The sequence below is a fragment of the Solea senegalensis genome, unplaced genomic scaffold, assembly GCF_019176455.1.
Source record: "Solea senegalensis isolate Sse05_10M unplaced genomic scaffold, IFAPA_SoseM_1 scf7180000015094, whole genome shotgun sequence".
Taxonomy (NCBI): domain Eukaryota; kingdom Metazoa; phylum Chordata; class Actinopteri; order Pleuronectiformes; family Soleidae; genus Solea; species Solea senegalensis.
Genome location: NW_025321220.1, coordinates 24,451 through 49,610, shown reverse-complemented (window position 1 = coordinate 49,610; position 25,160 = coordinate 24,451). Strand labels below are relative to the sequence as shown.

Sequence of the window (25,160 nt, the reverse complement as noted above, 5' to 3'; positions counted from 1 at the left end):
AGGCAGTGTTTTTGCATGTAGCAAATGGTCTATAAATGATTGTTGTATAAACTAAACCAAGGACACTTTTGTGCACTTCTTTTGTTGTCCAGGAATATTGCCAGCAAGTTTGTCCATGTACATAGTTAAATATTCACCCATAGCTGATATCACTGTAAACTCTACCTTGGATGATAATCTGTAAGCCAAGTCATTATACTCACGCCGGTCAGACTAATGGACTAAACTCTGGACCTTGTTCCAAGTGAAAGCATAATAGTCCTGAGAAGACAATTATTGAACATTTCCATAACCAGATCAGCATGACTTGAATGCTTATTGGTGTTATTACAAATCTGAGATAAGACCTACCAGTCACGTATACATCGTCCACACACTGAGCCATAAAAATGGATGTGAATGTTGCAACTACTGCATCACTTCTACCCAGAGCAAAGACATCAGGTTCAGACAGATCGAGTCAGTGTGAGTGAGAGGAGCTAGAATGATGTTACACCAGGTTTTTCTGATTCTGCTCCTGGGCCTGGGTTTGGTGAGTATTTTTCTGTTTGCAACTGTACAGTGACCTTGGGTTTTGTGAAAGGCGCTTTATAAATCTAAGCTTGTATTGTTATCATTTTTATTATTATTATCATTATTATAACCCTTTGCACAACTGGCTTCACTGTATCGTTAGTCACCATAGGGACAGATGGTGAAGACTCCACAACATTTCAACTGACTAGTGACAATTCCAACTACTTTCTGAGAAGTGACTGTTTTTAACTAACTGTTTTTACTGCATCTGACTGTAGACACACAGAGAAACAAACACTGTGATCACACAGACAACAACGAGCTGTGGATGTGCAGCTGACGCAAAAATAGTGTCTGTGGAAATACCATTTGTTTGCCCTTATTTTATGACTCCGTTTCACTGTTAATCTTCAACACTTCACTCCCGTGTCTGAAGTCTCTGAGAACAGGACGTGTCCTATAGATGTGTCACGATTCTGCAAATCCTTGATTTGATTCTCGATCTTTTTTTGTCACTCTGTTAGCACAGATGGGTCTGACATGTTTAGACTAGGATCATTGGTTAGTTTTTAAACTAACATGGTGTCTACATGGTGTCATGACTGATATAATGTCCCACACTAAGACTTTATTGTCAAATTTAAATAATTTACATGAAACAACATGAATGTAACAATAACCAGTCAATTGCAAACTAAGTGTAAAAAGAAGAGAAGTCATAGAGAGTCATGTAGCTGTGTTGCTCTGAAGGTCCAGCAATCACTAAATCTGACCTCTGACATCCAGCGACATGATCATACATGAAAGGAAACACCTTTGTCGTGAGTTGTGACCTGCTTAGCATTGCGTAGTGTGGTTATAGAACATTGTTGCAGCCCTTGACGTACTTAATAATGGCAGACAGTCTCGACAGGTGCAATTTCTTTTATTAAGTAGCACCGTGAAAACTAAAAATAAACACAGAAAGAATTTATTTAATACAAATCACATTTCCACAGTGCATCCAATCCAACCATTGAACACATACTGTGCTTACTGTGTTACAACAGTACTTAGATTAGGCTTATGGCACAAATTTGTTTACTATTTACACAAACACATAATATACCAGATACACACCTCACTCCGCTCATTTTTGGCTCCCACAAAGTTTGTGCCCTGATCACAGTGGAGTTGGCAAACGGCTCCCCTAAGACTGATGAAGCATCTCAAAACGTTGACAAAGGCGTCCGTAGACATATCTTCAAGCATTTCGATATGGACCGCTCGAGAAGACAGGCACGTGAAGATGAGGCCATATCTCCAGCAAGCAAAGGGCTGACAGGTGCTTTACGCCCGCCTCCCACTGTGATTGGGTGGAACTGCAGCCCATCTGATTGTTACCGAACTACATATTGCCACAATTGTGCCACTGACTTGGTTTAGTGTTCTCTCTTATCATTTGAACACAGTTTGCAACAAACACATGGAACCTTCGTGCTTCATTGTTGATGAATGCAAGCACTACCTGAGAGTCAGTCCAAAATAATTCCTCGTCAATTTTCATCTCAAGTTCAGTTTTCAGCATTACACTCATCCTGGCTGAAATTACTGCTGCGGAGAGTTCCAGTCTTGGGATAATTACGACCTTAGTGGGTGCAACCCTAGCTTTGGCCATTACAAGACTACAATGGACTTCGTCTTTGTCGTTTTTGTACCTTAAGTAGGAGGGAGCATCTGGGTATGGTGACATCCTTTAGCTTTAGCAGACCGTTCTTCCACTCCTCTCATTGCGGACGCAGATTTTCAGGAAATGGATTGTCCCATCCATTGCCTCTGCGACAGAGTTCCTGCAGGATGCACTTTCCACTCAGGGTGAAGGGAGCAAAAAAACCCAAGTGGGTCATACAGAGAGGCAACAACAGACAAGAGACCATGGCAAGTTGGGGGTGATCCTTTGCATGAAACTGAAGGTGTCATTTTCTAGCGACAACTGAATACCAAGTATGTGTCCTTCTGGTGATACGTCTGGACAAAGGTTGAGCTGTTCAGTTGTTGCCGCTCTTTCTGAGCGGGCTACACACGAAAGGACCTCCCTTTGATTAGAGTTGAATTTGTGTAGACCTGCACCTTTACACAGCTCCTGTGCTTCAACAATCAATTCTTTAGCCTCTTTGACTGATGGAACACTGATTAACCCGTCATCCACATAAAAGTTCTTCTCAATGAAGGCTGGCGCTGAAGAGTAGTCAGACTTGTGTTGCTGTGCCAAGTACTTAAGACCGAAGTTGGCACCTCCTGGGGAGGAGGCAGCACCGAAAAGATGGACTGTCATTCTATATTCTTGCAGTTCTGTTTCCAACTGTCCGTCCTCCCACCATAGGAACCTCAGGTAGTTGCAAACTTCAAGTGAGACACAGAACTGATGGAACATCTTTTCGATGTCACAGATTACAGCCACTGCTTCCTTTCTAAAGCGACACAGAACTCCCACCAGAGAGTTGATTAGGTCAGGACCTGTCAGTAGAGTGTTGTTTAGAGAGATGCCATGAAACTTTGCTGAGCAATCAAAAACGACTCTTAGTTTACTTGGTTTCTTGGGGTGGTAAACCCCATGATGAGGGATATACCACAAGGTCTCTCTCTCAGAAACAGAGGGGGCTGGCTCTGCATCTTCTTGTCGATTGTTTCTTTCATGAAGGCGGTGTAGTGGTCGTAATATTCTTTGTTGGCCTTTAATTTCCTTTTCAGGTGTTGCAACCGAATAGCAGCCAGCTTTTTATTGTTGGGTAGTGTCGGTGGACTGCTGCTCTTGAAAGGGAGGGGCATCTCATAGTGTCCATCCTCCTTCTGCCTGATATTGTCACTAAGTAGTTGTATGAAGCAAACATCATCTTGAGAGACGTATTTGTCCTCATAACTCCTTTCGTTAAAGGTGACATCGAATGCTTGTATCGCACATGTATGTTAGTTATGGAGGTCTACTTACAGTACATATATTAACTTGTTTTCATGGTTAAAAACCTCCTACTCGCTGGAAGCGAGCCAATCAAAATATCTCCTCACTGACACTCTCATCAGCCGCGCTGTTTCAGACCAAAACCACACCCCCAGAACGTGGACTGTGTTGTGATTGGCCAGCTAACGAAAGCTTTCCCACTGTCCCGTGATTGGCCAGGTACCTGGAATTGACGTAATTGGTAGGCCAGCTCTCAGATGCACAGCTCCCCCTCTGGCACGGTGGATGCTCTGCACCGTACGAGAGTAGTTCTTCTTCTTCTGCGGTTGAATGTACGCAACCGGATGTGCCCGGACTAGTGCCCACACCAGGAGGCGCTATGGTGGTGAAAGGAGTGGTGAGGTTTTCTGATGACATCCTCAACCTACAGAAGTGCCGATCCGATTCGCAGAGCCCAGGAAAACAATAAAACCTATTTTCTCAGCAGTGGCTGAACTGTTTGTTCTGAAACTTTAGGGTTTCATAAACAAGGTAATGATGCAGATACACACACACGCGCAGCGTTAATTGGAGCTTCCGGTCTATGTCGCCTTTAAAGTCTGATTCTAGAACTTTCAGCACATCAGTGGTTTGTGGCATTTCCTTTACTGCAACTCGGTGCACGAAACTCTGATTTCCCTGTCTATCTAAATGGGGGTTGGATGACCCTATAATACTCCAGCCGAGCATAGTTCTTTGTGCGAACGGTTCATTTACACTACCTGTGATGACATCCAAGGGAGCTAGAGCTGGATACTTATAACCAATTAACAGTCCCACCTCACAGTCTTGTAGTGGTGGTAGCTTGTTAGACAGGTGTTTGAGATGAGACCACTGGAGTGCTGTCCTTTTGGTAGGGATGTGGGACTTATCGACTGGGATGAAGTCTTGTGCGTATGCCTGCTTTATTTGGACATGGGTGTCAGAGTTGAGTCCTCTAACTTGTAGACCAAAGGCAGTCTTACTTGCTATGACTGTGTTGACGGCTGTCATTGTACTGAGCTTGAGTTGCACTGATTGAGAGTCCACATTTAGTTCAGACGCTAGATCCTCCAAGATGAAAGTTGAGTCACTTAACTTTCGGGCATAAGTGAGAATTTCTTTCTGAGGCACCGTAGTTGACGACACAAGAACTGGAACGATGCTGGAGGTGTCAGAAGCATGCTGTGTTAAGGCATGGGCCATAACCTTGTGGATTTCTTTGCTTGCATGGTCCCTTCTAACTACGGGATCTCCGCCTGACATTTCCACAGGTGCCTTTTCTCTCTCTATAGGCAAGCATCTTGGATGACGTCGACCACATTTGCTGCAGGTGTGTCGCCCCTTACAGTCCTTAGTAATGTGCCCCTTCCTTAAGGGTTTCATGAATGAAAGTTTTTTTCTCGTCCACAGACTTAGTGTTAGGATCTCATGAGATGACATTTACCTTAACACTCTCGTTGCAACTTTCAACCGTAATGCTCTAGCCTTTCACACAATTCAGTATCACACATTTAAAATTGTCCTTTGAATAACTCAGCATATGTCAGTTATTGTACTCTCTATTTTCCCAACATGTCATATGATGAATTAGCTGAGTAGGTAGTTTCAGGTTAATTTTACCACATCAACTTTAATACCCTGTAGCCGAGGTGATTAGTTTTACGAGTTAGGTCTCTCAATGCAGCTGTGGCATCCGTACCCAGGCGTGGTGGACATCAGATGATCGTGTCCGCTGGCTGATGAAGACGCTGGCGTGGTGGATGACTAGCGATGAGTTTTCACTGTTGCAGCCCTTGACGTACTTAATAATGGCAGGGAGTCTCGACAGGTGCAATTTCTTTTATTTAGTAGCACCGTGAAAACTAAAAATACACAGAAAGAATTTATTTAATACAAATCACATTTCCACAGTGCATCCAATCCAACCATAAAATTCTAAAAAATAAACAGTAATTAGATTAGGCTTATAGCACAATTTTGTTTACAATTTACACAAACACATAATATACCAGATACCCACCTCACTCCGCTCACCAAGGTTGCAAAACTCACACATGACTGCTTCAACAACTTGCTGTTAGCTTGATGGGCTCTTAACAAACGGCACACAAATACAGCGCAGGTAAGTCTAATAATGTACAGAACATGACGTACAAGCAAGTAATAAATCAAGATAATGTGCTAACTTACTCCAAAACAGAGGTACGGGTGATGTGGAAAGCCGGGAGAAAGAACAGCTGCAGACTAGCGTGCGAATGAACATGAATGACGAATAAGCTAGTCACTTACAAACATTAATGAAATGTTTAAATCCAGGGTTTTCCACCAGTGAATAAGGTCACATGACTGAGGCTAAAAAAAACATGTTGTTAGCTCTAGTTATCATTTTAGCACCAGTTGAATTTTGAGGATGTTTTTGCTCCAAGTGAGTGCAGAAGAAATGAGGACATTTTTAGGAAATGAGGACTTTTTCAGCTTTTTGCAGTTACATCTACGTCCTTATGATGTATATGCAGACTCCCTGTGCTTTGCTACATGCTCATAACAACAGCTTACACACCATGGTTTTCCTGCCGACAACAAAATGCTGTTTCCATGACGACAAAATATAATCTAATATGATACAGTCTTCACCCGTGTGGACAGGCTCTCAATGACTTTGTTCTTATGAATGAATGAGTTTCCTTGTGTTTCACAGGCAACAGCTGAGCTAACAGGTGAAACAGGTGAGTCACATGATCATTCCCAATACAGATTCTGATTCCGTGTTTGCGTTATTAAACGTTATCATTTATTGTGATCTCATTCTTAATCTGCAGAGATCGACGTTGATGAAAACCACGACTGGGACATTGACAACATCAACGCAGGTTTGAAGACGCTTTTAAATAAACTTATAATTATTTTATTGTTGTTTGTCGTGTAATTTTGTCGTGTGTTTTGTGATTTTTGCTTTTTCATTGCAGTGGTGGGTTTGAACCTGCTGGAGGGCGATATCGAGCAGAATGAAGTGAGTTACACATTCGTTGGACTCCGTTTGATTACAGTATAACAAGACATGAGGAGACATTTAAAGCACAGATATGCATTTGTGATTTTGTATTTATAAAGAGCTTTTCTAGTCTTGATGACCACTCAAAGCTGCTTTATACTACAGTTTTGCCTTTCACCCATTCACTCACGCTTTCATAAGGCGATTTTCTATAAATCTTACATACTCATTCACACGCTGCCGGCACAGCCGTGTGGAGCAACGTGGGGTTAAGTGTCTCGCCCAAGGATACATTGACATGTAGACTAGCGGAGCCAGGAAAAGAACGCACGACCTTTAGTGGGGTAGACGACTTGCTCTACCACTGAACCACCATCGCCTAGTAATCAGTAATGAGATTTGAGACAAAAATCTTATTTATTTGATGCAGTCATTCTTTGACCTAATGTAGTAACAAAGGTTTAAAATTTTCAATATTCACCGTGTAACTAAGAAACTACAAAATTGGTTGGACAAAAATCCTTCTACAGAAATTATTGAAGTTTATTCATGAAACACATATCATATTCTCGGTCACAATTCCATGCGAGTTCATTTAAATTAAACACGATCATGTCACAAACACAATTTCGTACAACTTTTTAGTTAGTTTTAGTGAGTCTTAAGTAAGAGTCTTTAGTAAGTTGCTTACATTTTTATAGTATACCGTGAGATAATGCAAGGATGAGAACTTTAAAAGCTCCAGTGCGTAGCGTCTGTTACCCAAACCATTGCTCCTACCTTCTGCCACTGATTCAGTAAATTACAGTATATGTTGTATATCGGTGTTTTTTTAACGTAGCGTTACTCGTGACCAGGAAACTTGGAGCTGCGTGGTGCAATGAACAGCAGCTGTGTTGTGTATGAAGGCTGTTGTTTAGTGAGCACTTGACTTACTTTGCTTTCTGTTGGCAGTGTTAGATGGTCACAAGAAGCCAAAATCAACATTTTGATTAAAATACGATTATGCGGTCCAGCAGAAGGCCCAGGTTTTGATTGTGTGCTATATACTGTGAATAAAGTCTGATTAAATGACGCTTTAATTTATCATTTTTTTGTTTTCTTCATTCTTCTCAGATATTCTACAGAAACTCCATTTTAGGACATGAGTATCGCTGGCCAACAACCATTCCCTATTACCTGGACGACAGTCTGGGTGAGACTCTCTGTCTTATAGAAGCTCAATTTCCCATAAATTTGCACCATTTATTGGAAACACTTCTTCCTCTGTAACGTGCAGACATGAATGCTAAGGGTGTGATCCTAAAGGCGTTTGACCAGTACAGACTGAAGACCTGTATCGACTTCAAACCATGGAAGGAAGAGAAGAACTACATCTCTGTGTTCAAAGGCGATGGGTGAGTCAAGCTTCAAAGTCATGTTTCCACAGAGTGGAATGGTTTGGTTTGGTTCAGCCTGACTCAGGGCTTTACCATACCAAACCATACCATACTTTACCAAACCAAAATGTATTATGCTGGAAACAGCATAAAGTGATAGTTCTGCTTTCCTGAAACTTACATGCAGCTGATTGGGAGAAGAACCACTAATAGCTCAAATTCAGAAGACTTTATAACGGCGTCCATCCTCTGTGTCTCATCTGGGAGGCCCCACAATTCTCCTCCTTGGTGGAGCAAGCATTGTCACCCTAAAGCGCCACAAAACTGCCCACTTGCTCCATCCTGGAAAAATGGGACCTGTCAGAAACAAAGAATGGAATTGACATTCTCATTTCCGACCGTTTTCTTGGTTCACCAATTTCTCCTCACCTGCTGATGGTGATAAGGCTGTAGCCATAAATACTACGCTACCTGTGAAAGGAGTTCAACCTCTTTTTGGTTGTTTAGTCAGCATCAGAGGTTTCCGATTGCGTTCATGCCAACCAGAATGAACTGTACAAAAACACAACGATTCAAGTGCACTAAACAAACGAGGCAACAGTTAGATCAGCAGCTCCTCTGCTTCTGCGAGCTAAAACACTGAGGACTTTGGTGAAATTGAATATTGAAAATGAAACCTAAAAATGTTGACCAATCACAAGGCAATTCAAAGAAAGTGAGAATGTGCTTGTTGGGGGGGTTCGACCCTCTGTCACTGTCTGCTGTTGAGGCACAACCTGAAACAGCCAGGAAGCTTGAAGTCCTGCATCGGCGAGTGTGTCATTTTGATTAATAACATCTCTTCAATTATAGACGTGACTGTGTCCTTTATTGGTCCTGTCATTGTCGTTGTCGTCCTGTATCTCAGAATCTTTGTGGCGGTCATCGCTCAGGTCCGTGCCATGCGAGTGCGCACGGCAGCCGGTCCTCAACAGAGCTCGGTCAAAGTAAATAAATCAGAAATGAAAGCGGCGCGGACTCTCGGCGTCGTCATCGTTGTGTTTTTATTATGCCTCTGCCCGTATTTTTGCACTGTGGTGACAGGCGTGGACACCCTGCTCAGTGCGTCGAGTGATGCATTTGTTATTCTTCTGTTCTACTTTAACTCCTGTTTAAACCCACTGATATATGCCTTTTTCTACCCCTGGTTTAGAAAATCTATCAAACTCATTTTTACACTTCAAATACTGAAGCCTGGCTCCTCTGACTTCAAATTAATGTAAAGAGAAGGAAGTTGATGTGTAGTTTGTTTGTTTTTTTAAATGTGGGGATTCTACAGAGCAATAGAAAAACCCAGTGAACAGTGTCGAGACATACTGTAGATATAAATTTACTATAAACTTTACTTATATGAAATTTACATATCACTGTCTGTTTAGGTGGACTTTAGAATCTCTTCTATGCTTTGACCCTGAGTTTGAAAGTGTGCACATAGTGCTGCATATGCAACATTCCAGCCATGTCCAAGCACCACACACGGGAAAACTAAAAACCTGATGCCCTGTTGCCTGTATGCATAATATATGTCACATATTGTGTCCAGAATATGTTCTAAATATTGCAAGTCAATTCCCACTAGATTTCTACCCCTGAATGTCAATTTCCCCATTCTCATTTAAACTTTTATCACTGCACTTTAGCTTTTTTAATTATGTACAGACTCTCTTGTTACATGTTACAGTTGAATTCGTTCTACTTTTGTTACTCCAAAATATGGCATTTGATAATCTCATGTGCATTTTCTAAGGATTTGTTCTTGATTTGTTCAAAGCTGGTGTTAATGCAAATTAATACTAAAACCTTTAGAGAATCAGCTCCTATGATACAAAAACTGAAAGTTTATGATTGTGAAGATTTATGATGTAAAGTTATCTGCGAAAATGTTGAAATACTTTTGTTATGATGTGTGCCAAATCTATGTTTTGGCCTCTATCACTGAGACATAACAGTTGTTCTCAAAGAATAAGCACTGACTCTCCCTGAATTTATGACCCAAACTGTGACTCATGTTGATTTCACAAAAATAGTGCAGTAATGCAGAGTGATATGACCCTAAATTCATATCCTGTTTCATGTAGGTCGAGAGGTGACATACAATGTTGGTATTTTATATGAAATGTGCTTAAAATGTTCAGATTTTACTTGATTTTATTTATTTTGCACAGTACAATACATAAAGATTATCATATGCATATGTTGAATTAAATTCCGAGCAGTCAAAATGAAAGTCAAAGTAGTGATGATGATGTTATGATGATATCTGTCATATTAAGTGTGGATAATCCTGAATGAGTCTCTGCGTCAGAGAACTGTGTGTGTATGTACCTGGTATTCCTTATATTGTGGGGACCTAAATCTGTTTACATTGGTCACATTACAGGGATAAAAATCAAGTCCTCATAACCTAAATTTCTACAATCCATTCAAGTTATGCCTAAACCAGTCAGAGTGCACACAGCAGACACTATATGTCTCCATCACTATAGCAACTAGGGATGAGCCTGTACTATACATCATAATCACTGGATCAGATATTGAAAGAATGAAATGTTAAATCTGATTCAATCCCAGAATCATATGCATCGCATGCTTCTCTGTGCACACACAGAATGTAAAAATGCAAATAAAAAACATTAATTAAATGTAAATAAAAAACTACAGCAAGTAGGGATGAGTCGATACAATACTCATTATCGATCCAATACTAATGTGTTAGCTCTGATTCAATCCCAAAATCATATGTATCTCATGCTTCTCTATGCACACACAGAAAAAATTTAAATTAGCAGAAGCATTTAAGCTGAGTCATGTTGTGTGCTTTGTGGGAGAAGAATATTTGTTATACAGTTCGACAATTATGTCGTTGAAATAGCCTGAAAATGTCTGTAGGTAATAAAAACATCAGTACAATTTTTTTGTTAACAGCGTCTTATTTCTTACTTCAGCTTTTTACTAAATTTCAGATCAGAATCAGAATCAGAATCAGAAGTATATATACCCAGTTGGTACAAGGGCCTTTCTGCAAGGAGTTTGCATGTTCTCCCTGTGTGTGCGTGGGTTTTTGCCGACTGCTGCGGCTTCCTCCCACGGTCCAAAAACATGCAATATGGGGATTAGGTAAATTGGACACTCTAAATCGGCCGTAGGTGTGGAAGTGGATGGTTGTTTGTCTCTATGTGTGGCCCTGCAATGGACCGGTGACCTGTCCAGGGTGTGATCCATGTTATTACTTAATAATATAATGTTAGTTTAGACAGAAACAAGGGAAAAAGATTGTATGGAAGTTCAAACGTGTCGAATTTAGAAGATCTCTATCGTTACAGCATTTAGCTTATTGTACCACTTTCTCTATTTATTATGTTTACTACCATTTACTTTTATTTATTACAATGCAGGGTTTTTTTTTTTTCTTTTTTGTAAATTTTGCTTGCAGTGTGCATACTTTTATTCTAAACATAACTGTTGACTATCATACTATTTAGTGTTTTATGACTTATTTATTAACTTGTTGTTCATTGTTATACATATTCCACTTTCTCAGAGGAAATAGAGGGTGGGGCGTGGGACACCAAATTGCAGTATTGCTGGGGCACCAAAATGCATAGAGCCAGCCCTGTCGGTAGACACTCAGTCTGAAAATAGTGATATCATGCCATCCCGAATTTTGACATGTTTAACTCTTGCTTTAAGGTCAGCAATGACTTTATTTCAGTGTTGTTAGTGCTCTGACTTGGTGTCCCAAGTAACACCGTACCGTACAGTGGGAAAGTACAGGCCACTTTCCCACTTATTTTACATGGATGTGGAACTGACGTGCCATTTGAGTGTTCCCATGATATTGTTAAGAAAAACTCGGCAAAGTGCCACACAAAAATAGGAAGACTCCTAGTTCCTTCCACACTCAAAAATAAGGTGTATTGGACAGACAGACAACCCAAAAACTCTTGAAACAGCCAAAGAGTTTTAAGTAAATAACAATAGGTTGAGATCATCAATGATGGTTCCTCCTGTGTATCCTCCTGTCCATGGTGTGACCAATGTCACCTGGGATTGGCACCAGCAACCCCAAAAACCCCGGATAATGTGCCAGATAAAGTGGTTTTGTGTTTTTTTTAATCCCTCAATGGAATTGATGGTGTTAAAGCAGCAAAGACAGCCAAAGGTGCAATCAATCAATAAGAAAAATGTGTTTTAATACCAATGAATATACAACAAACAACATAAAGCACATAATATACAGTAAACAAAATATTGAATATGAATGTTATGAAAACAGTATAGATAGTGAGTGACAACAATATATACAACATGAGCCTAATATTTGCTGTTAAAAGTGACGATCTAAATTATTTAACTAAACGTTCTAAGTAAAACATTCAAATACATGTCACTTTGCAGTTCATTGTCAGGCTCCTTATAGTGAGTGTCAGGCTCCTTTCTACAGCATGTTGGCCTCACAGGAGTCTCTCTGCAGTAGCTTCAGTGTAACAATGAGTTTAATAGATTTTCTAAACCAGGGGTAAAAAAAGGCATAGATCATAGGGTTCAAACAGGAGTTAAGATAAAACAAAGATACTCCAGAGATAACAGATGAAGCAGTGAGCACAGTGTTTTCACCCACAAGAGTGACACAGTAATAAGGGCAGATACATAACAGAAAGACAACTATAACGACTCCAAGAGTACCGGCTGCTTTAATCTCTGACCCTTTAGCAGAGCCATGTGTGACAGCTGCAATCTGGGACCGCATGGCACGAGCGTGAGACACAGCCACCACAAAGACTCTTGTATACAACACAATAATAACAGTAATGGGAACAATGAAGGTTATAATAAGATCTGCAAGTCCAACAATATAATTAATGACAAAAATGCACTCTCCAATGCAAGTGTTATACCTGCCTGGATGTTTCAGGTTATCACTTAGGTTTAGACCTTGGAAGGATGAAGAGCAAAACCAACTCAAAACAATGCAGATCTTAACTCTTTTCATTGTGATTTTTGTGGAGTAAAACATAGGATCACAAATAGCCACATAGCGGTCAACAGATATGAGCACCATGGTTCCTACTGAAGAGGAAGTGATGATATATGCCAAATACTGATACGTAACACACACACCGTCTCCGAGGAGCCAGCAGCCGTCTATGAACATAATGTGAAAGCACATGAGGAAACCAACGAGGAAATCTGAGACAGCCAGAGAGAGGAGGAGGGTGTTGGTGGGAGATTGGAGCTGCCTGGAGAAGAAAAAACAGCAACATGATATCAGAGAATGAAACATAATCAACATAATAATGTGCATGTCCAACCGTTAAAGTGAATAAAATAATTGGCTACCTGAAGTGGGAGATGGAGATGATGACCATCAGGTTGAGAAACACAGTGAGCAGAGAAATAAAGGATGCCAGGACGTAAATAAAAATAGCCTCAAAATGAGTATGTTTTGGCCTCCTGCAGGAGGCGTTGAGGAGATGTGGGAAACAGAGTTCACTGTTCTCCATCACCAGAGTAAGAGCAGCTTCATCACACCATTGATTTACTTATTTATTTCCTTCCCGTTCTCCTTTGGTGACGTTTCTCTCTCCAAGGAGATGGACATACCGTTCCTACTGTCCTCCTCTTCTTTAATCAATCCCATTTCTCCATGTGCCTCTGCACTTAGCCCTACCCCCAATGTTTTGTGCGCTTACATGTGAACATGTTTTTTAGGTCAAAGTGTAAGAGTTAACCTGCCTTCTAAACAGAGACTTTTCAGAGGCACACTTAAACGGAGGGCTATGAGATTAAACAAATTTAAAAGGGTGGCACCAAGCCTTGCCAAATGGAACTGTGAGACCATCGCTCTGGTGTTCCATGCAGCATTTTGAGCAATGCTTAATTTTCCAAATGCCATGGAATATCTTGTACGAGAGTGGTGTTTGATGGACTACCCATGGTAACCCATTACCACTTCATTGTATCGTTTCCATGAGTGATTCTACCAGGCATGCAAATCCAGCTGTGTGATTCCCTGTTGAGGATTGGTCCTTCTGGAGCAGAGGCGGTCTACTTCCTGCTTCCTGTTCACTGGCATCTGTGATTGATGTGGCTGTGATTCGACCGAGTCGACCAATCAAGACTCTTCAATCAACCCCAGCTGCAGTATAAATAGCTAGTGTGCCCTCAGTTCCTGCTGGCTGTGAACCAGTGATCGGTTGGCCTCACTGTTGGTTGCATATAATTGTGTGTCTCGGAGTATTTAGAGGGTGTTTTCCTTTGTCATTGCCTGTCTGAGTGGTTCCAGTCAGTGTTTAAGAATCTTTGTAAAACTTTTTAGTTCGATATGGGGTACCTAAAACAGTTGGTTACTCCCTTTCATTTGTTTTGAGACTGTCCATTTGCAGAATAGCTACATGTTTTTGTCCGTCTATTTTTGTAAGCTTATGGGTGCTGGGGTTTTTTTAGCCAAGAGCTAAATAGCAGTCATTTATTCAACTTCAATTTGTGTATTAGTTATTTGTCAGCGCATCTACAGCCTCCTTTTGTTCTATTTCCCCGTGCAAGTGCACACTCCTTGTTTAATTAAACTCCTGACTTAACCCTAAACTGGTCCAGTTGTCGTATTCCTTATTTCTAATTCCAATCACATGTTCCTGCTCTCCAAAACGAGCGGGGTTGTAACACTCCTTCACTCCTCATATTCAGCATCTGGTAAAGAAGCCAAAATGGAAGCTGGGTTTTTATGTTAGTATTAAGTGTTGCCTTTTATTTTAAGGCTAAAAAGAGACGTGTTGCCTCCACCTTGATGGCTGTACTCGACTGTGGAGATACTTGTAATATGAATGCTCCAGCTCATAGTCTGTCAACGCTCAACTCTGTGTATCACAGTGCACCATTGCTTTTTTTACAGCTGTGTTGGCTGGTCTGACTTGTCGTAAACACTAGCTCATTTTTATTTAAAAGTGTGTTTTAGTTCTGCTCCCACCTTTATCTATGTGTTTTTATTCAGAAAGCAAGGTCACAGAATTTGTTTTTATCGTCCATTCCATTAGTTAGAACTGAATGTGGTCTAAAAAATGTTTTTTTTAGTTTGCCACTCCCTATGACTGCAAAATGACCTGTAACTGAAAGAGTTGGTGTTGCTGAAAACTTTTAAAGGGCTACTGAACAACTTGTAGTCCCATACATCTGGCTGAAGTTAACAGCCAGGTGTAAAAGATGTAATTTTAACTGGTTTTGATGTCACTAAACCTACATCTGTCGAACACTTTTACTTTTTTATCTATTTGACGACATGCAATGGCCATTGCCAACTGAGAGCAACCGATTATGTTAGGCTGCGTTAGTCTACAAAACATTTTATAATCAGATCTAAATCTAGACTCAGAGCCAATTAAATATAAGACTCTGGTTCCTCCTTTGCCCAGGGCCCCCCAACATGTCTTGCAACCAGGGCCGGCTCTACCTAATTTTGTGCCCTAGGCGAGATTGCTCTCCGGTGCCCCCCACACACACACACACACACACACACACACGCGCGAATTACACCAGCCAAATGAACAATCACACATGTTTAATTTGAACAACAACAGCAAACAGCAAAAAATCACAACTTTCAAGTATTGAATTACAGCAACCAACAACAACAAACTTTCAGGTAACTCTTTCCAGCGTGTCTTTCACTTCAACTAAAATTGTACACGTCTGGACTTCCTTGCAGGAAAAGCATCTATCATCAAATGACACCTGCCTAGACACTTCACCGTTGATGCTCTTTTCAAGAGAGAACACACAAATGAGGGCGACTGGGAATAGAAAATCATTTTTATTTTCATTGTTTTAAAAATGTATTTATTTATTTTTTTGCTGGAGGGGCGCCCCTCCAGCAGATGGCGCTCTAGGCGACCGCCTATATCGCCTATGCCAAGAGCCGGCCCTGCTTGCAACGGCCCTGCTAAAGCGATTAACTCTAGAAACTCTAATGATACAAGAGAATGTGAAATTGTTCTGTTTTGAACTGCACCTAAAAAAATGTGCCTAAAGACTATAGCATGTGTTTAAACAATACATAACTATAAATTATTTTGCAGTTAGGTTATGTTAGGTAACACTCTTACGTAACACACATAACCTGCCTCTCTCTCTGTTGCTTAAACAATAATTAGAACACAAGGGCTGTAAATTCTCCACTGCAAAATAAAGAAAGGGACATTTTATACATTAAGTCTTTATTATCTGTCTTTTCTGTGAAGGCAAACCCATGTTATTTTGAACTAAATAGTATGTTCATGTTTGAAGGAAATGATAAACACACAGTAATTCACACATTTCACATTATTTATTTAGATTAGATGAGATTAAATTCAACTGTATTGTCATTGAAAAAGCAAGTGCAAATTAGAAAGCATAACCGTGTAATACAGTTATGACTGTGGTAAAGTGCAGTATGTGCATAGCAATGACCCACATGATGCAGATGGTATTTACAGTGTGTGTGTGTATGTGTTTAAGGTGGGGTTAAGTGTGAGTTGTGTGTGTGTGTGTGTGCTCGCCTGTGTTTGCGTGATTGTCATGAGTTCAACAGGTTGAACAGCTGCGTTGAAGAAGCTCTTCAACACAATAGGTTGAGATCATCAATGATGGTTCCTCCTGTGTATCCTCCTGTCAATGGTGTGACCTATGTTACCTGGGATTGGCACCAGAAACCCCAAAACCCCGGATAATGTGCCAGATAAAGGGGTTTTGTCCTTTTATTTCCCTCAATGGAGGAATTGATGGTGTTAAAGCAGCAAAGACAGTCAAAGGTGTGATTAATCAATGAGAAAAATGTGTTTTAATACCAATGAATATACAGCAAACAACATAAAGCGCATAATATACAGTGAACAAAATATTAAATATGAATGTAATGAAAAACAGTATAGATAGTGAGTGACAACAATATAAACAACATGAGCCTAATATTTGCTGCGTATTATAGAGGAGCATGTTAAAAGTCAGTCAGTCAGTCAGTCAGTCAGTCATCATCTACCGCTTTATCCTCCACCAGAGGGTCGCGGGGGGTGCTGTGCCAATCTCAGCTACATCAGGCGATAGGCGGGGTACACCCTTGACAGTTCGCCAGTCCATCGCAGGGCCACACACAGCTAGAGACAAACAGCCACTCACTCTCACACGGTCAATTCAGAGTGTCCAATTCACCTAATCCCCACATTGCATGTTTTTGGACTGTGGGAGGAAGCCGGAGAACCCGGAGAGAACCCACGCACACACAGGGAGAACATGCAAACTCCATGCAGAAAGGCCCTTGTTCCAACCGGGGCTCGAACCCGGGTCTTCATGCTGCAAGGCTAGAGTCCTAAACACTACTCCACCGTGTAGCCCCAAGTTAAAAGTAACAATCTAAATCATTTAACTAAATGTTCTAAGTAAAACATTCAAATACATGTCACTTTGCAGTTCATAGTCAGGCTCCTCATAGTCAGTGTCAGGCTCCTTTCTACAGCATGTTGGCCTCACAGGAGTCTCTCTGCAGTAGCTTCAGTGTAACAATGAGTTTAACAGATTTTCTAAACCAGGGGTAAAAGAAGGCATAGATCATAGGGTTCAAACAGGAGTTAAGATAAAACAAAGATACTCCAAAGATAACAGATGAAGCAGAGAGCACAGGGTCTTCACCCACAAGAGCGACACAGTAATAAGGGCAGATACATAACAGAAAGACAACTATAACGACTCCAAGAGTACCGGCTGCTTTAACCTCTGACCTTTTAGCAGAGCCATGTGTGACGGCTGCAATCTGGGACCGCATGGCACGAGCGTGAGACACAGCCACCACAAAGACTCTTGTATACAACACAATAATAATAGTAATGGGACCAATGAAGATTAAAATAAGATCTGCAAGTCCTAACATATAATTAATGACAACAATGCACTCTCCAATGCAAGTGTTATACCTGCCTGGATGTTTCAGGTTATCACTTAGGTTTAGACCTTGGAAGGATGAAGAGCAAAACCAACTCAAAACAATGCAGATCTTAACTCTTTTCATTGTGATTTTTGTGGAGTAAAACATAGGATCACAAATAGCCACATAGCGGTCAACAGATATGAGCACCATGGTTCCTACTGAAGAGGAAGTGATGATATATGCCAAATACTGATACATAACACACACACCGTCTCCGAGCAGCCAGCAGCCGTCTATGAACATAATGTGAAAGCACATGAGGAAACCAACGAGGAAATCTGAGACAGCCAGAGAGAGGAGGAGGGTGTTGGTGGGAGATTGGAGCTGCCTGGAGAAGAAAAAACAGCAACATGATATCAGAGAATGAAACATAATCAACATAATAATGTGCATGTCCAACCGTTAAAGTGAATAAAATAATTGGCTACCTGAAGTGGGAGATGGAGATGATGACCATCAGGTTGAGAAACACAGTGAGCAGAGAAATAAAGGATGCCAGGACGTAAATAAAAATAGCCTCAAAATGAGTATGTTTTGGCCTCCTGCAGGAGGCGTTGAGGAGATGTGGGAAACAGAGTTCACTGTTCTCCATCACCAGAGTAAGAGCAGCTTCATCACACCATTGATTTACTTATTTATTTCCTTCCCGTTCTCCTTTGGTGACGTTTCTCTCTCCAAGGAGATGGACATACCGTTCCTACTGTCCTCCTCTTCTTTAATCAATCCCATTTCTCCATGTGCCTCTGCACTTAGCCCTACCCCCAATGTTTTGTGCGCTTACATGTGAACATGTTTTTTAGGTCAAAGTGTAAGAGTTAACCTGCCTTCTAAACAGAGACTTTTCAGAGGCACACTTAAACGGAGGGCTATGAGATTAAACAAATTTAAAAGGGTGGCACCAAGCCTTGCCAAATGGAACTGTGAGACCATCGCTCTGGTGTTCCATGCAGCATTTTGAGCAATGCTTAATTTTCCAAATGCCATGGAATATCTTGTACGAGAGTGGTGTTTGATGGACTACCCATGGTAACCCATTACCACTTCATTGTATCGTTTCCATGAGTGATTCTACCAGGCATGCAAATCCAGCTGTGTGATTCCCTGTTGAGGATTGGTCCTTCTGGAGCAGAGGCGGTCTACTTCCTGCTTCCTGTTCACTGGCATCTGTGATTGATGTGGCTGTGATTCGACCGAGTCGACCAATCAAGACTCTTCAATCAACCCCAGCTGCAGTATAAATAGCTAGTGTGCCCTCAGTTCCTGCTGGCTGTGAACCAGTGATCGGTTGGCCTCACTGTTGGTTGCATATAATTGTGTGTCTCGGAGTATTTAGAGGGTGTTTTCCTTTGTCATTGCCTGTCTGAGTGGTTCCAGTCAGTGTTTAAGAATCTTTGTAAAACTTTTTAGTTCGATATGGGGTACCTAAAACAGTTGGTTACTCCCTTTCATTTGTTTTGAGACTGTCCATTTGCAGAATAGCTACATGTTTTTGTCCGTCTATTTTTGTAAGCTTATGGGTGCTGGGGTTTTTTTAGCCAAGAGCTAAATAGCAGTCATTTATTCAACTTCAATTTGTGTATTAGTTATTTGTCAGCGCATCTACAGCCTCCTTTTGTTCTATTTCCCCGTGCAAGTGCACACTCCTTGTTTAATTAAACTCCTGACTTAACCCTAAACTGGTCCAGTTGTCGTATTCCTTATTTCTAATTCCAATCACATGTTCCTGCTCTCCAAAACGAGCGGGGTTGTAACACTCCTTCACTCCTCATATTCAGCATCTGGTAAAGAAGCCAAAATGGAAGCTGGGTTTTTATGTTAGTATTAAGTGTTGCCTTTTATTTTAAGGCTAAAAAGAGACGTGTTGCCTCCACCTTGATGTCTGTACTCGACTGTGGAGATACTTGTAATATGAATGCTCCAGCTCATAGTCTGTCAACGCTCAACTCTGTGTATCACAGTGCACCATTGCTTTTTTTACAGCTGTGTTGGCTGGTCTGACTTGTCGTAAACACTAGCTCATTTTTATTTAAAAGTGTGTTTTAGTTCTGCTCCCACCTTTATCTATGTGTTTTTATTCAGAAAGCAAGGTCACACAATTTGTTTTTATCGTCCATTCCATTAGTTAGAACTGAATGTGGTCTAAAAAATGTTTTTTTTAGTTTGCCACTCCCTATGACTGCAAAATGACCTGTAACTGAAAGAGTTGGTGTTGCTGAAAACTTTTAAAGGGCTACTGAACAACGTAGTCCCATACATCTGGCTGAAGTTAACAGCCAGGTGTAAAAGATGTAATTTTAACTGGTTTTGATGTCACTAAACCTACATCTGTCGAACACTTTTACTTTTTTATCTATTTGACGACATGCAATGGCCATTGCCAACTGAGAGCAACCGATTATGTTAGGCTGCGTTAGTCTACAAAACATTTTATAATCAGATCTAAATCTAGACTCAGAGCCAATTAAATATAAGACTCTGGTTCCTCCTTTGCCCAGGGCCCCCCAACATGTCTTGCAACCAGGGCCGGCTCTACCTAATTTTGTGCCCTAGGCGAGATTGCTCTCCGGTGCCCCCCCACACACACACACACACACACACACACGCGCGAATTACACCAGCCAAATGAACAATCACACATGTTTAATTTGAACAACAACAGCAAACAGCAAACAATCACAACTTTCAAGTATTGAATTACAGCAACCAACAACAACAAACTTTCAGGTAACTCTTTCCAGCGTGTCTTTCACTTCAACTAAAATTGTACACGTCTGGACTTCCTTGCAGGAAAAGCATCTATCATCAAATGACACCTGCCTAGACACTTCACCGTTGATGCTCTTTTCAAGAGAGAACACACAAATGAGGGCGACTGGGAATAGAAAATCATTTTTATTTTCATTGTTTTAAATTATTATTATTTTTTTTGCTGGAGGGGCGCCCCTCCAGCAGATGGCGCTCTAGGCGACCGCCTATATCGCCTATGCCAAGAGCCGGCCCTGCTTGCAACGGCCCTGCTAAAGCGATTAACTCTAGAAACTCTAATGATACAAGAGAATGTGAAATTGTTCTGTTTTGAACTGCACCTAAAAAAAAATGTGCCTAAAGACTATAGCATGCGTTTAAACAATACATAACTATAAATTACTTTGCAGTTAGGTTATGTTAGGTAACACTCTTACGTAACACACATAACCTGCCTCTCTCTCTGTTGCTTAAACAATAATTAGCACACAAGGGCTGTAAATTCTCCACTGCAAAATAAAGAAAGGGACATTTTATACATTAAGTCTTTATTATCTGTCTTTTCTGTGAAGGCAAACCCATGTTATTTTGAACTAAATAGTATGTTCATGTTTGAAGGAAATGATAAACACACAGTAATTCACACATTTCACATTATTTATTTAGATTAGATGAGATTAAATTCAACTGTATTGTCATTGAAAAAGCAAGTGCAAATTAGAAAGCATAACCGTGTAATACAGTTATGACTGTGGTAAAGTGCAGTATGTGCATAGCAATGACCCACATGATGCAGATGGTATTTACAGTGTGTGTGTGTATGTGTTTAAGGTGGGGTTAAGTGTGAGTTGTGTGTGTGTGTGTGTGCTCGCCTGTGTTTGCGTGATTGTCATGAGTTCAACAGGTTGAACAGCTGCGTTGAAGAAGCTCTTCAACACAATAGGTTGAGATCATCAATGATGGTTCCTCCTGTGTATCCTCCTGTCAATGGTGTGACCTATGTTACCTGGGATTGGCACCAGAAACCCCAAAACCCCGGATAATGTGCCAGATAAAGGGGTTTTGTCCTTTTATTTCCCTCAATGGAGGAATTGATGGTGTTAAAGCAGCAAAGACAGTCAAAGGTGTGATTAATCAATGAGAAAAATGTGTTTTAATACCAATGAATATACAGCAAACAACATAAAGCGCATAATATACAGTGAACAAAATATTAAATATGAATGTAATGAAAAACAGTATAGATAGTGAGTGACAACAATATAAACAACATGAGCCTAATATTTGCTGCGTATTATAGAGGAGCATGTTAAAAGTCAGTCAGTCAGTCAGTCAGTCAGTCATCATCTACCGCTTTATCCTCCACCAGAGGGTCGCAGGGGGTGCTGTGCCAATCTCAGCTACATCAGGCGATAGGCGGGGTACACCCTTGACAGTTCGCCAGTCCATCGCAGGGCCACACACAGCTAGAGACAAACAGCCACTCACTCTCACACGGTCAATTCAGAGTGTCCAATTCACCTAATCCCCACATTGCATGTTTTTGGACTGTGGGAGGAAGCCGGAGAACCCGGAGAGAACCCACGCACACACAGGGAGAACATGCAAACTCCATGAAGAAAGGCCCTTGTTCCAACCGGGGCTCGAACCCGGGTCTTCATGCTGCAAGGCTAGAGTGCTAAACACTACTCCACCGTGTAGCCCCAAGTTAAAAGTAACAATCTAAATCATTTAACTAAATGTTCTAAGTAAAACATTCAAATACATGTCACTTTGCAGTTCATAGTCAGGCTCCTCATAGTCAGTGTCAGGCTCCTTTCTACAGCATGTTGGCCTCACAGGAGTCTCTCTGCAGTAGCTTCAGTGTAACAATGAGTTTAACAGATTTTCTAAACCAGGGGTAAAAGAAGGCATAGATCATAGGGTTCAAACAGGAGTTAAGATAAAACAAAGATACTCCAAAGATAACAGATGAAGCAGAGAGCACAGGGTCTTCACCCACAAGAGCGACACAGTAATAAGGGCAGATACATAACAGAAAGACAACTATAACGACTCCAAGAGTACCGGCTGCTTTAACCTCTGACCTTTTAGCAGAGCCATGTGTGACGGCTGCAATCTGGGACCGCATGGCACGAGCGTGAGACACAGCCACCACAAAGACTCTTGTATACAACACAATAATAATAGTAATGGGACCAATGAAGGTTAAAATAAGATCTGCAAATCCAACAATATAATTAATGACAACAATACACTCTCCAATGCAAGTGTTATACCTGCCTGGATGTTTCAGGTTATCACTTAGGTTTAGACCTTGGAAGGATGAAGAGCAAAACCAACTCAAAACAATGCAGATCTTAACTCTTTTCATTGTGATTTTTGTGGAGTAAAACATAGGATCACAAATAGCCACATAGCGGTCAACAGATATGAGCACCATGGTTCCTACTGAAGAGGAAGTGATGATATATGCCAAATACTGATACGTAACACACACACCGTCTCCGAGGAGCCAGCAGCCGTCTATGAACATAATGTGAAAGCACATGAGGAAACCAACGAGGAAATCTGAGACAGCCAGAGAGAGGAGGAGGGTGTTGGTGGGAGTTTGGAGCTGCCTGGAGAAGAAAAAACAGCAACATGATATCAGAGAATGAAACATAATCAACATAATAATGTGCATGTCCAACCGTTAAAGTGAATAAAATAATTGGCTACCTGAAGTGGGAGATAGAGATGATGACCATCAGGTTGAGAAACACAGTGAGCAGAGAAATAAAGGATGCCAGGACGTAAATAAAAATAGCCTCAAAATGAGTATGTTTTGGCCTCCTGCAGGAGGCGTTGAGGAGATGTGGGAAACAGAGTTCACTGTTCTCCATCACCAGAGTAAGAGCAGCTTCATCACACCATTGATTTACTTATTTATTTCCTTCCCGTTCTCCTTTGGTGACGTTTCTCTCTCCAAGGAGATGGACATACCGTTCCTACTGTCCTCCTCTTCTTTAATCTATCCCATTTCTCCATGTGCCTCTGCACTTAGCCCTACCCCCAATGTTTTGTGCGCTTACATGTGAACATGTTTTTTAGGTCAAAGTGTAAGAGTTAACCTGCCTTCTAAACTTTTCAGAGGCACACTTCACATGGACCCTGCCTTGTGTACCAAAGACATCATGGTCGCAAGTTCGATTCCACCCCTGGCTAATTGTACTTGATTCCATTGTAAGTCGCTTTGGATAAAAGCGTCTGCTAAATGACATGTAATGTAATGTAATGTAATGTAATGTAATGTATTCAGAAAGCAAGTTCATATGGTCTAAGATCACAGAATTGGTTTTATTCCATTAGTCAGAACTGAATGTGGTCTAAAAAATGCTTTTTTAGTTTGCCCCTCCCTGACCTGTAACTGAAAGAGTTGGTGTTGCTGAAAACTTTTAAAGGGCTACTGAACGACTTGTAGTCCCATACATCTGGCTGAAGTTAACAGCCAGGTGTAAAAGATCTAATTGTATCTGGTTTTGATGTTACTAAGCCTACATCTGTTGAACACTTTTACTTCTTATCTATTTGACGACATGCAATGGCCATTGCCAACTGAGAGCAACCGATTATGTTAGGCTGCGTTAGTCTACAAAACAATTTATAATCAGATCTAAATCTAGACTCAGAGCCAATTAAATATTATTATAAGACTCTATAAGACTATAAGATTAATATAAGACTCTGGTTCCTCCTTTGCCCAGGGCCCCCCAACATGTCTTGCAACGGCCCTCCTAAAGCAATTAACTCTAGAAACTCTAATGTTACAAGAGAATGTGAAATTGTTCTGTTTTGAACTGCACCTAAAAAAAAATGTGCCTAAAGACTATAGCATGCGTTTAAACAATACATAACTATAAATTACTTTGCAGTTAGGTTATGTTAGGTAACACTCTTACGTAACACACATAACCTGCCTCTCTCTCTGTTGCTTAAACAATAATTAGAACACAAGGGCTGTAAATTCTCCACTGCAAAATAAAGAAAGGGACATTTTATACATTAAGTCTTTATTATCTGTCTTTTCTGTGAAGGCACACCCATGTTATTTTGAAATAAATAGTATGTTCATGTTTGAAGGAAATGATAAACACACAGTAATTCACACATTTCACATTATTTATTTAGATTAGATGAGATTAGATGAGATTAAATTCAACTGTATTGTCATTGAAAAAGCAAGTGCAAATTAGAAAGCATAACAGTGTAATACAGTTATGACTGTGGTAAAGTGCAGTATGTGCATAGCAATGACCCATATGATACAGATGGTATTTACAGTGTGTGTGTATGTGTTTAAGGTGGGGTTAAGTGTGAGTTGTGTGTGTGCGTGTGTGTGTGTGTGCGTGCGTGTGCTCGCCTGTGTTTGCGTGATTGTCATGAGTTCAACAGGTTTAACAGCTGCATTGAAGAAGCTCTTCAACACAATAGGTTGAGATCATCAATGATGGTTCCTCCTGTGTATCCTCCTGTCAATGGTGTGACCTATGTTACCTGGGATTGGCACCAGCAACCCCAAAAACCCCGGATAAT

General features: G+C 40.8%; 4 protein-coding genes across 4 annotated transcripts; 1 reads left to right on the top strand and 3 right to left on the bottom strand.

Moving 5' to 3' along the window:
- The first annotated feature begins 311 nt into the window (after positions 1-311).
- LOC122761933 (meprin A subunit beta-like) lies at positions 312-9,975 on the top strand. Its single transcript, XM_044017124.1, has 8 exons — positions 312-532; positions 6,174-6,201; positions 6,295-6,345; positions 6,442-6,485; positions 7,584-7,662; positions 7,747-7,864; positions 8,754-8,832; positions 9,964-9,975. The coding sequence occupies exons 1-8, from the start codon at positions 485-487 to the stop codon at positions 9,973-9,975; spliced, it is 459 nt and encodes a 152-aa protein (XP_043873059.1). The 5' UTR covers positions 312-484.
- Positions 9,976-12,069: 2,094 nt separating this feature from the next.
- Positions 12,070-13,526, bottom strand: LOC122761932 (trace amine-associated receptor 13c-like). The gene is made up of 3 exons (XM_044017123.1): positions 13,490-13,526; positions 13,226-13,406; positions 12,070-13,125 (listed from the first exon to the last, which is right to left on the bottom strand). The coding sequence occupies exons 1-3, from the start codon at positions 13,524-13,526 to the stop codon at positions 12,324-12,326; spliced, it is 1,020 nt and encodes a 339-aa protein (XP_043873058.1). The 3' UTR covers positions 12,070-12,323.
- A 3,647-nt stretch (positions 13,527-17,173) lies between these two features.
- Positions 17,174-18,569, bottom strand: LOC122761931 (trace amine-associated receptor 13c-like). The gene is made up of 3 exons (XM_044017122.1): positions 18,533-18,569; positions 18,269-18,449; positions 17,174-18,168 (listed from the first exon to the last, which is right to left on the bottom strand). Exons 1-3 carry the CDS (start codon positions 18,567-18,569, stop codon positions 17,367-17,369), a joined length of 1,020 nt encoding a protein of 339 aa, XP_043873057.1. The 3' UTR covers positions 17,174-17,366.
- Positions 18,570-22,194: 3,625 nt separating this feature from the next.
- Positions 22,195-23,669, bottom strand: LOC122761930 (trace amine-associated receptor 13c-like). The gene is made up of 3 exons (XM_044017121.1): positions 23,660-23,669; positions 23,307-23,487; positions 22,195-23,206 (listed from the first exon to the last, which is right to left on the bottom strand). Exons 1-3 carry the CDS (start codon positions 23,667-23,669, stop codon positions 22,405-22,407), a joined length of 993 nt encoding a protein of 330 aa, XP_043873056.1. The 3' UTR covers positions 22,195-22,404.
- Positions 23,670-25,160: the final 1,491 nt, after the last annotated feature.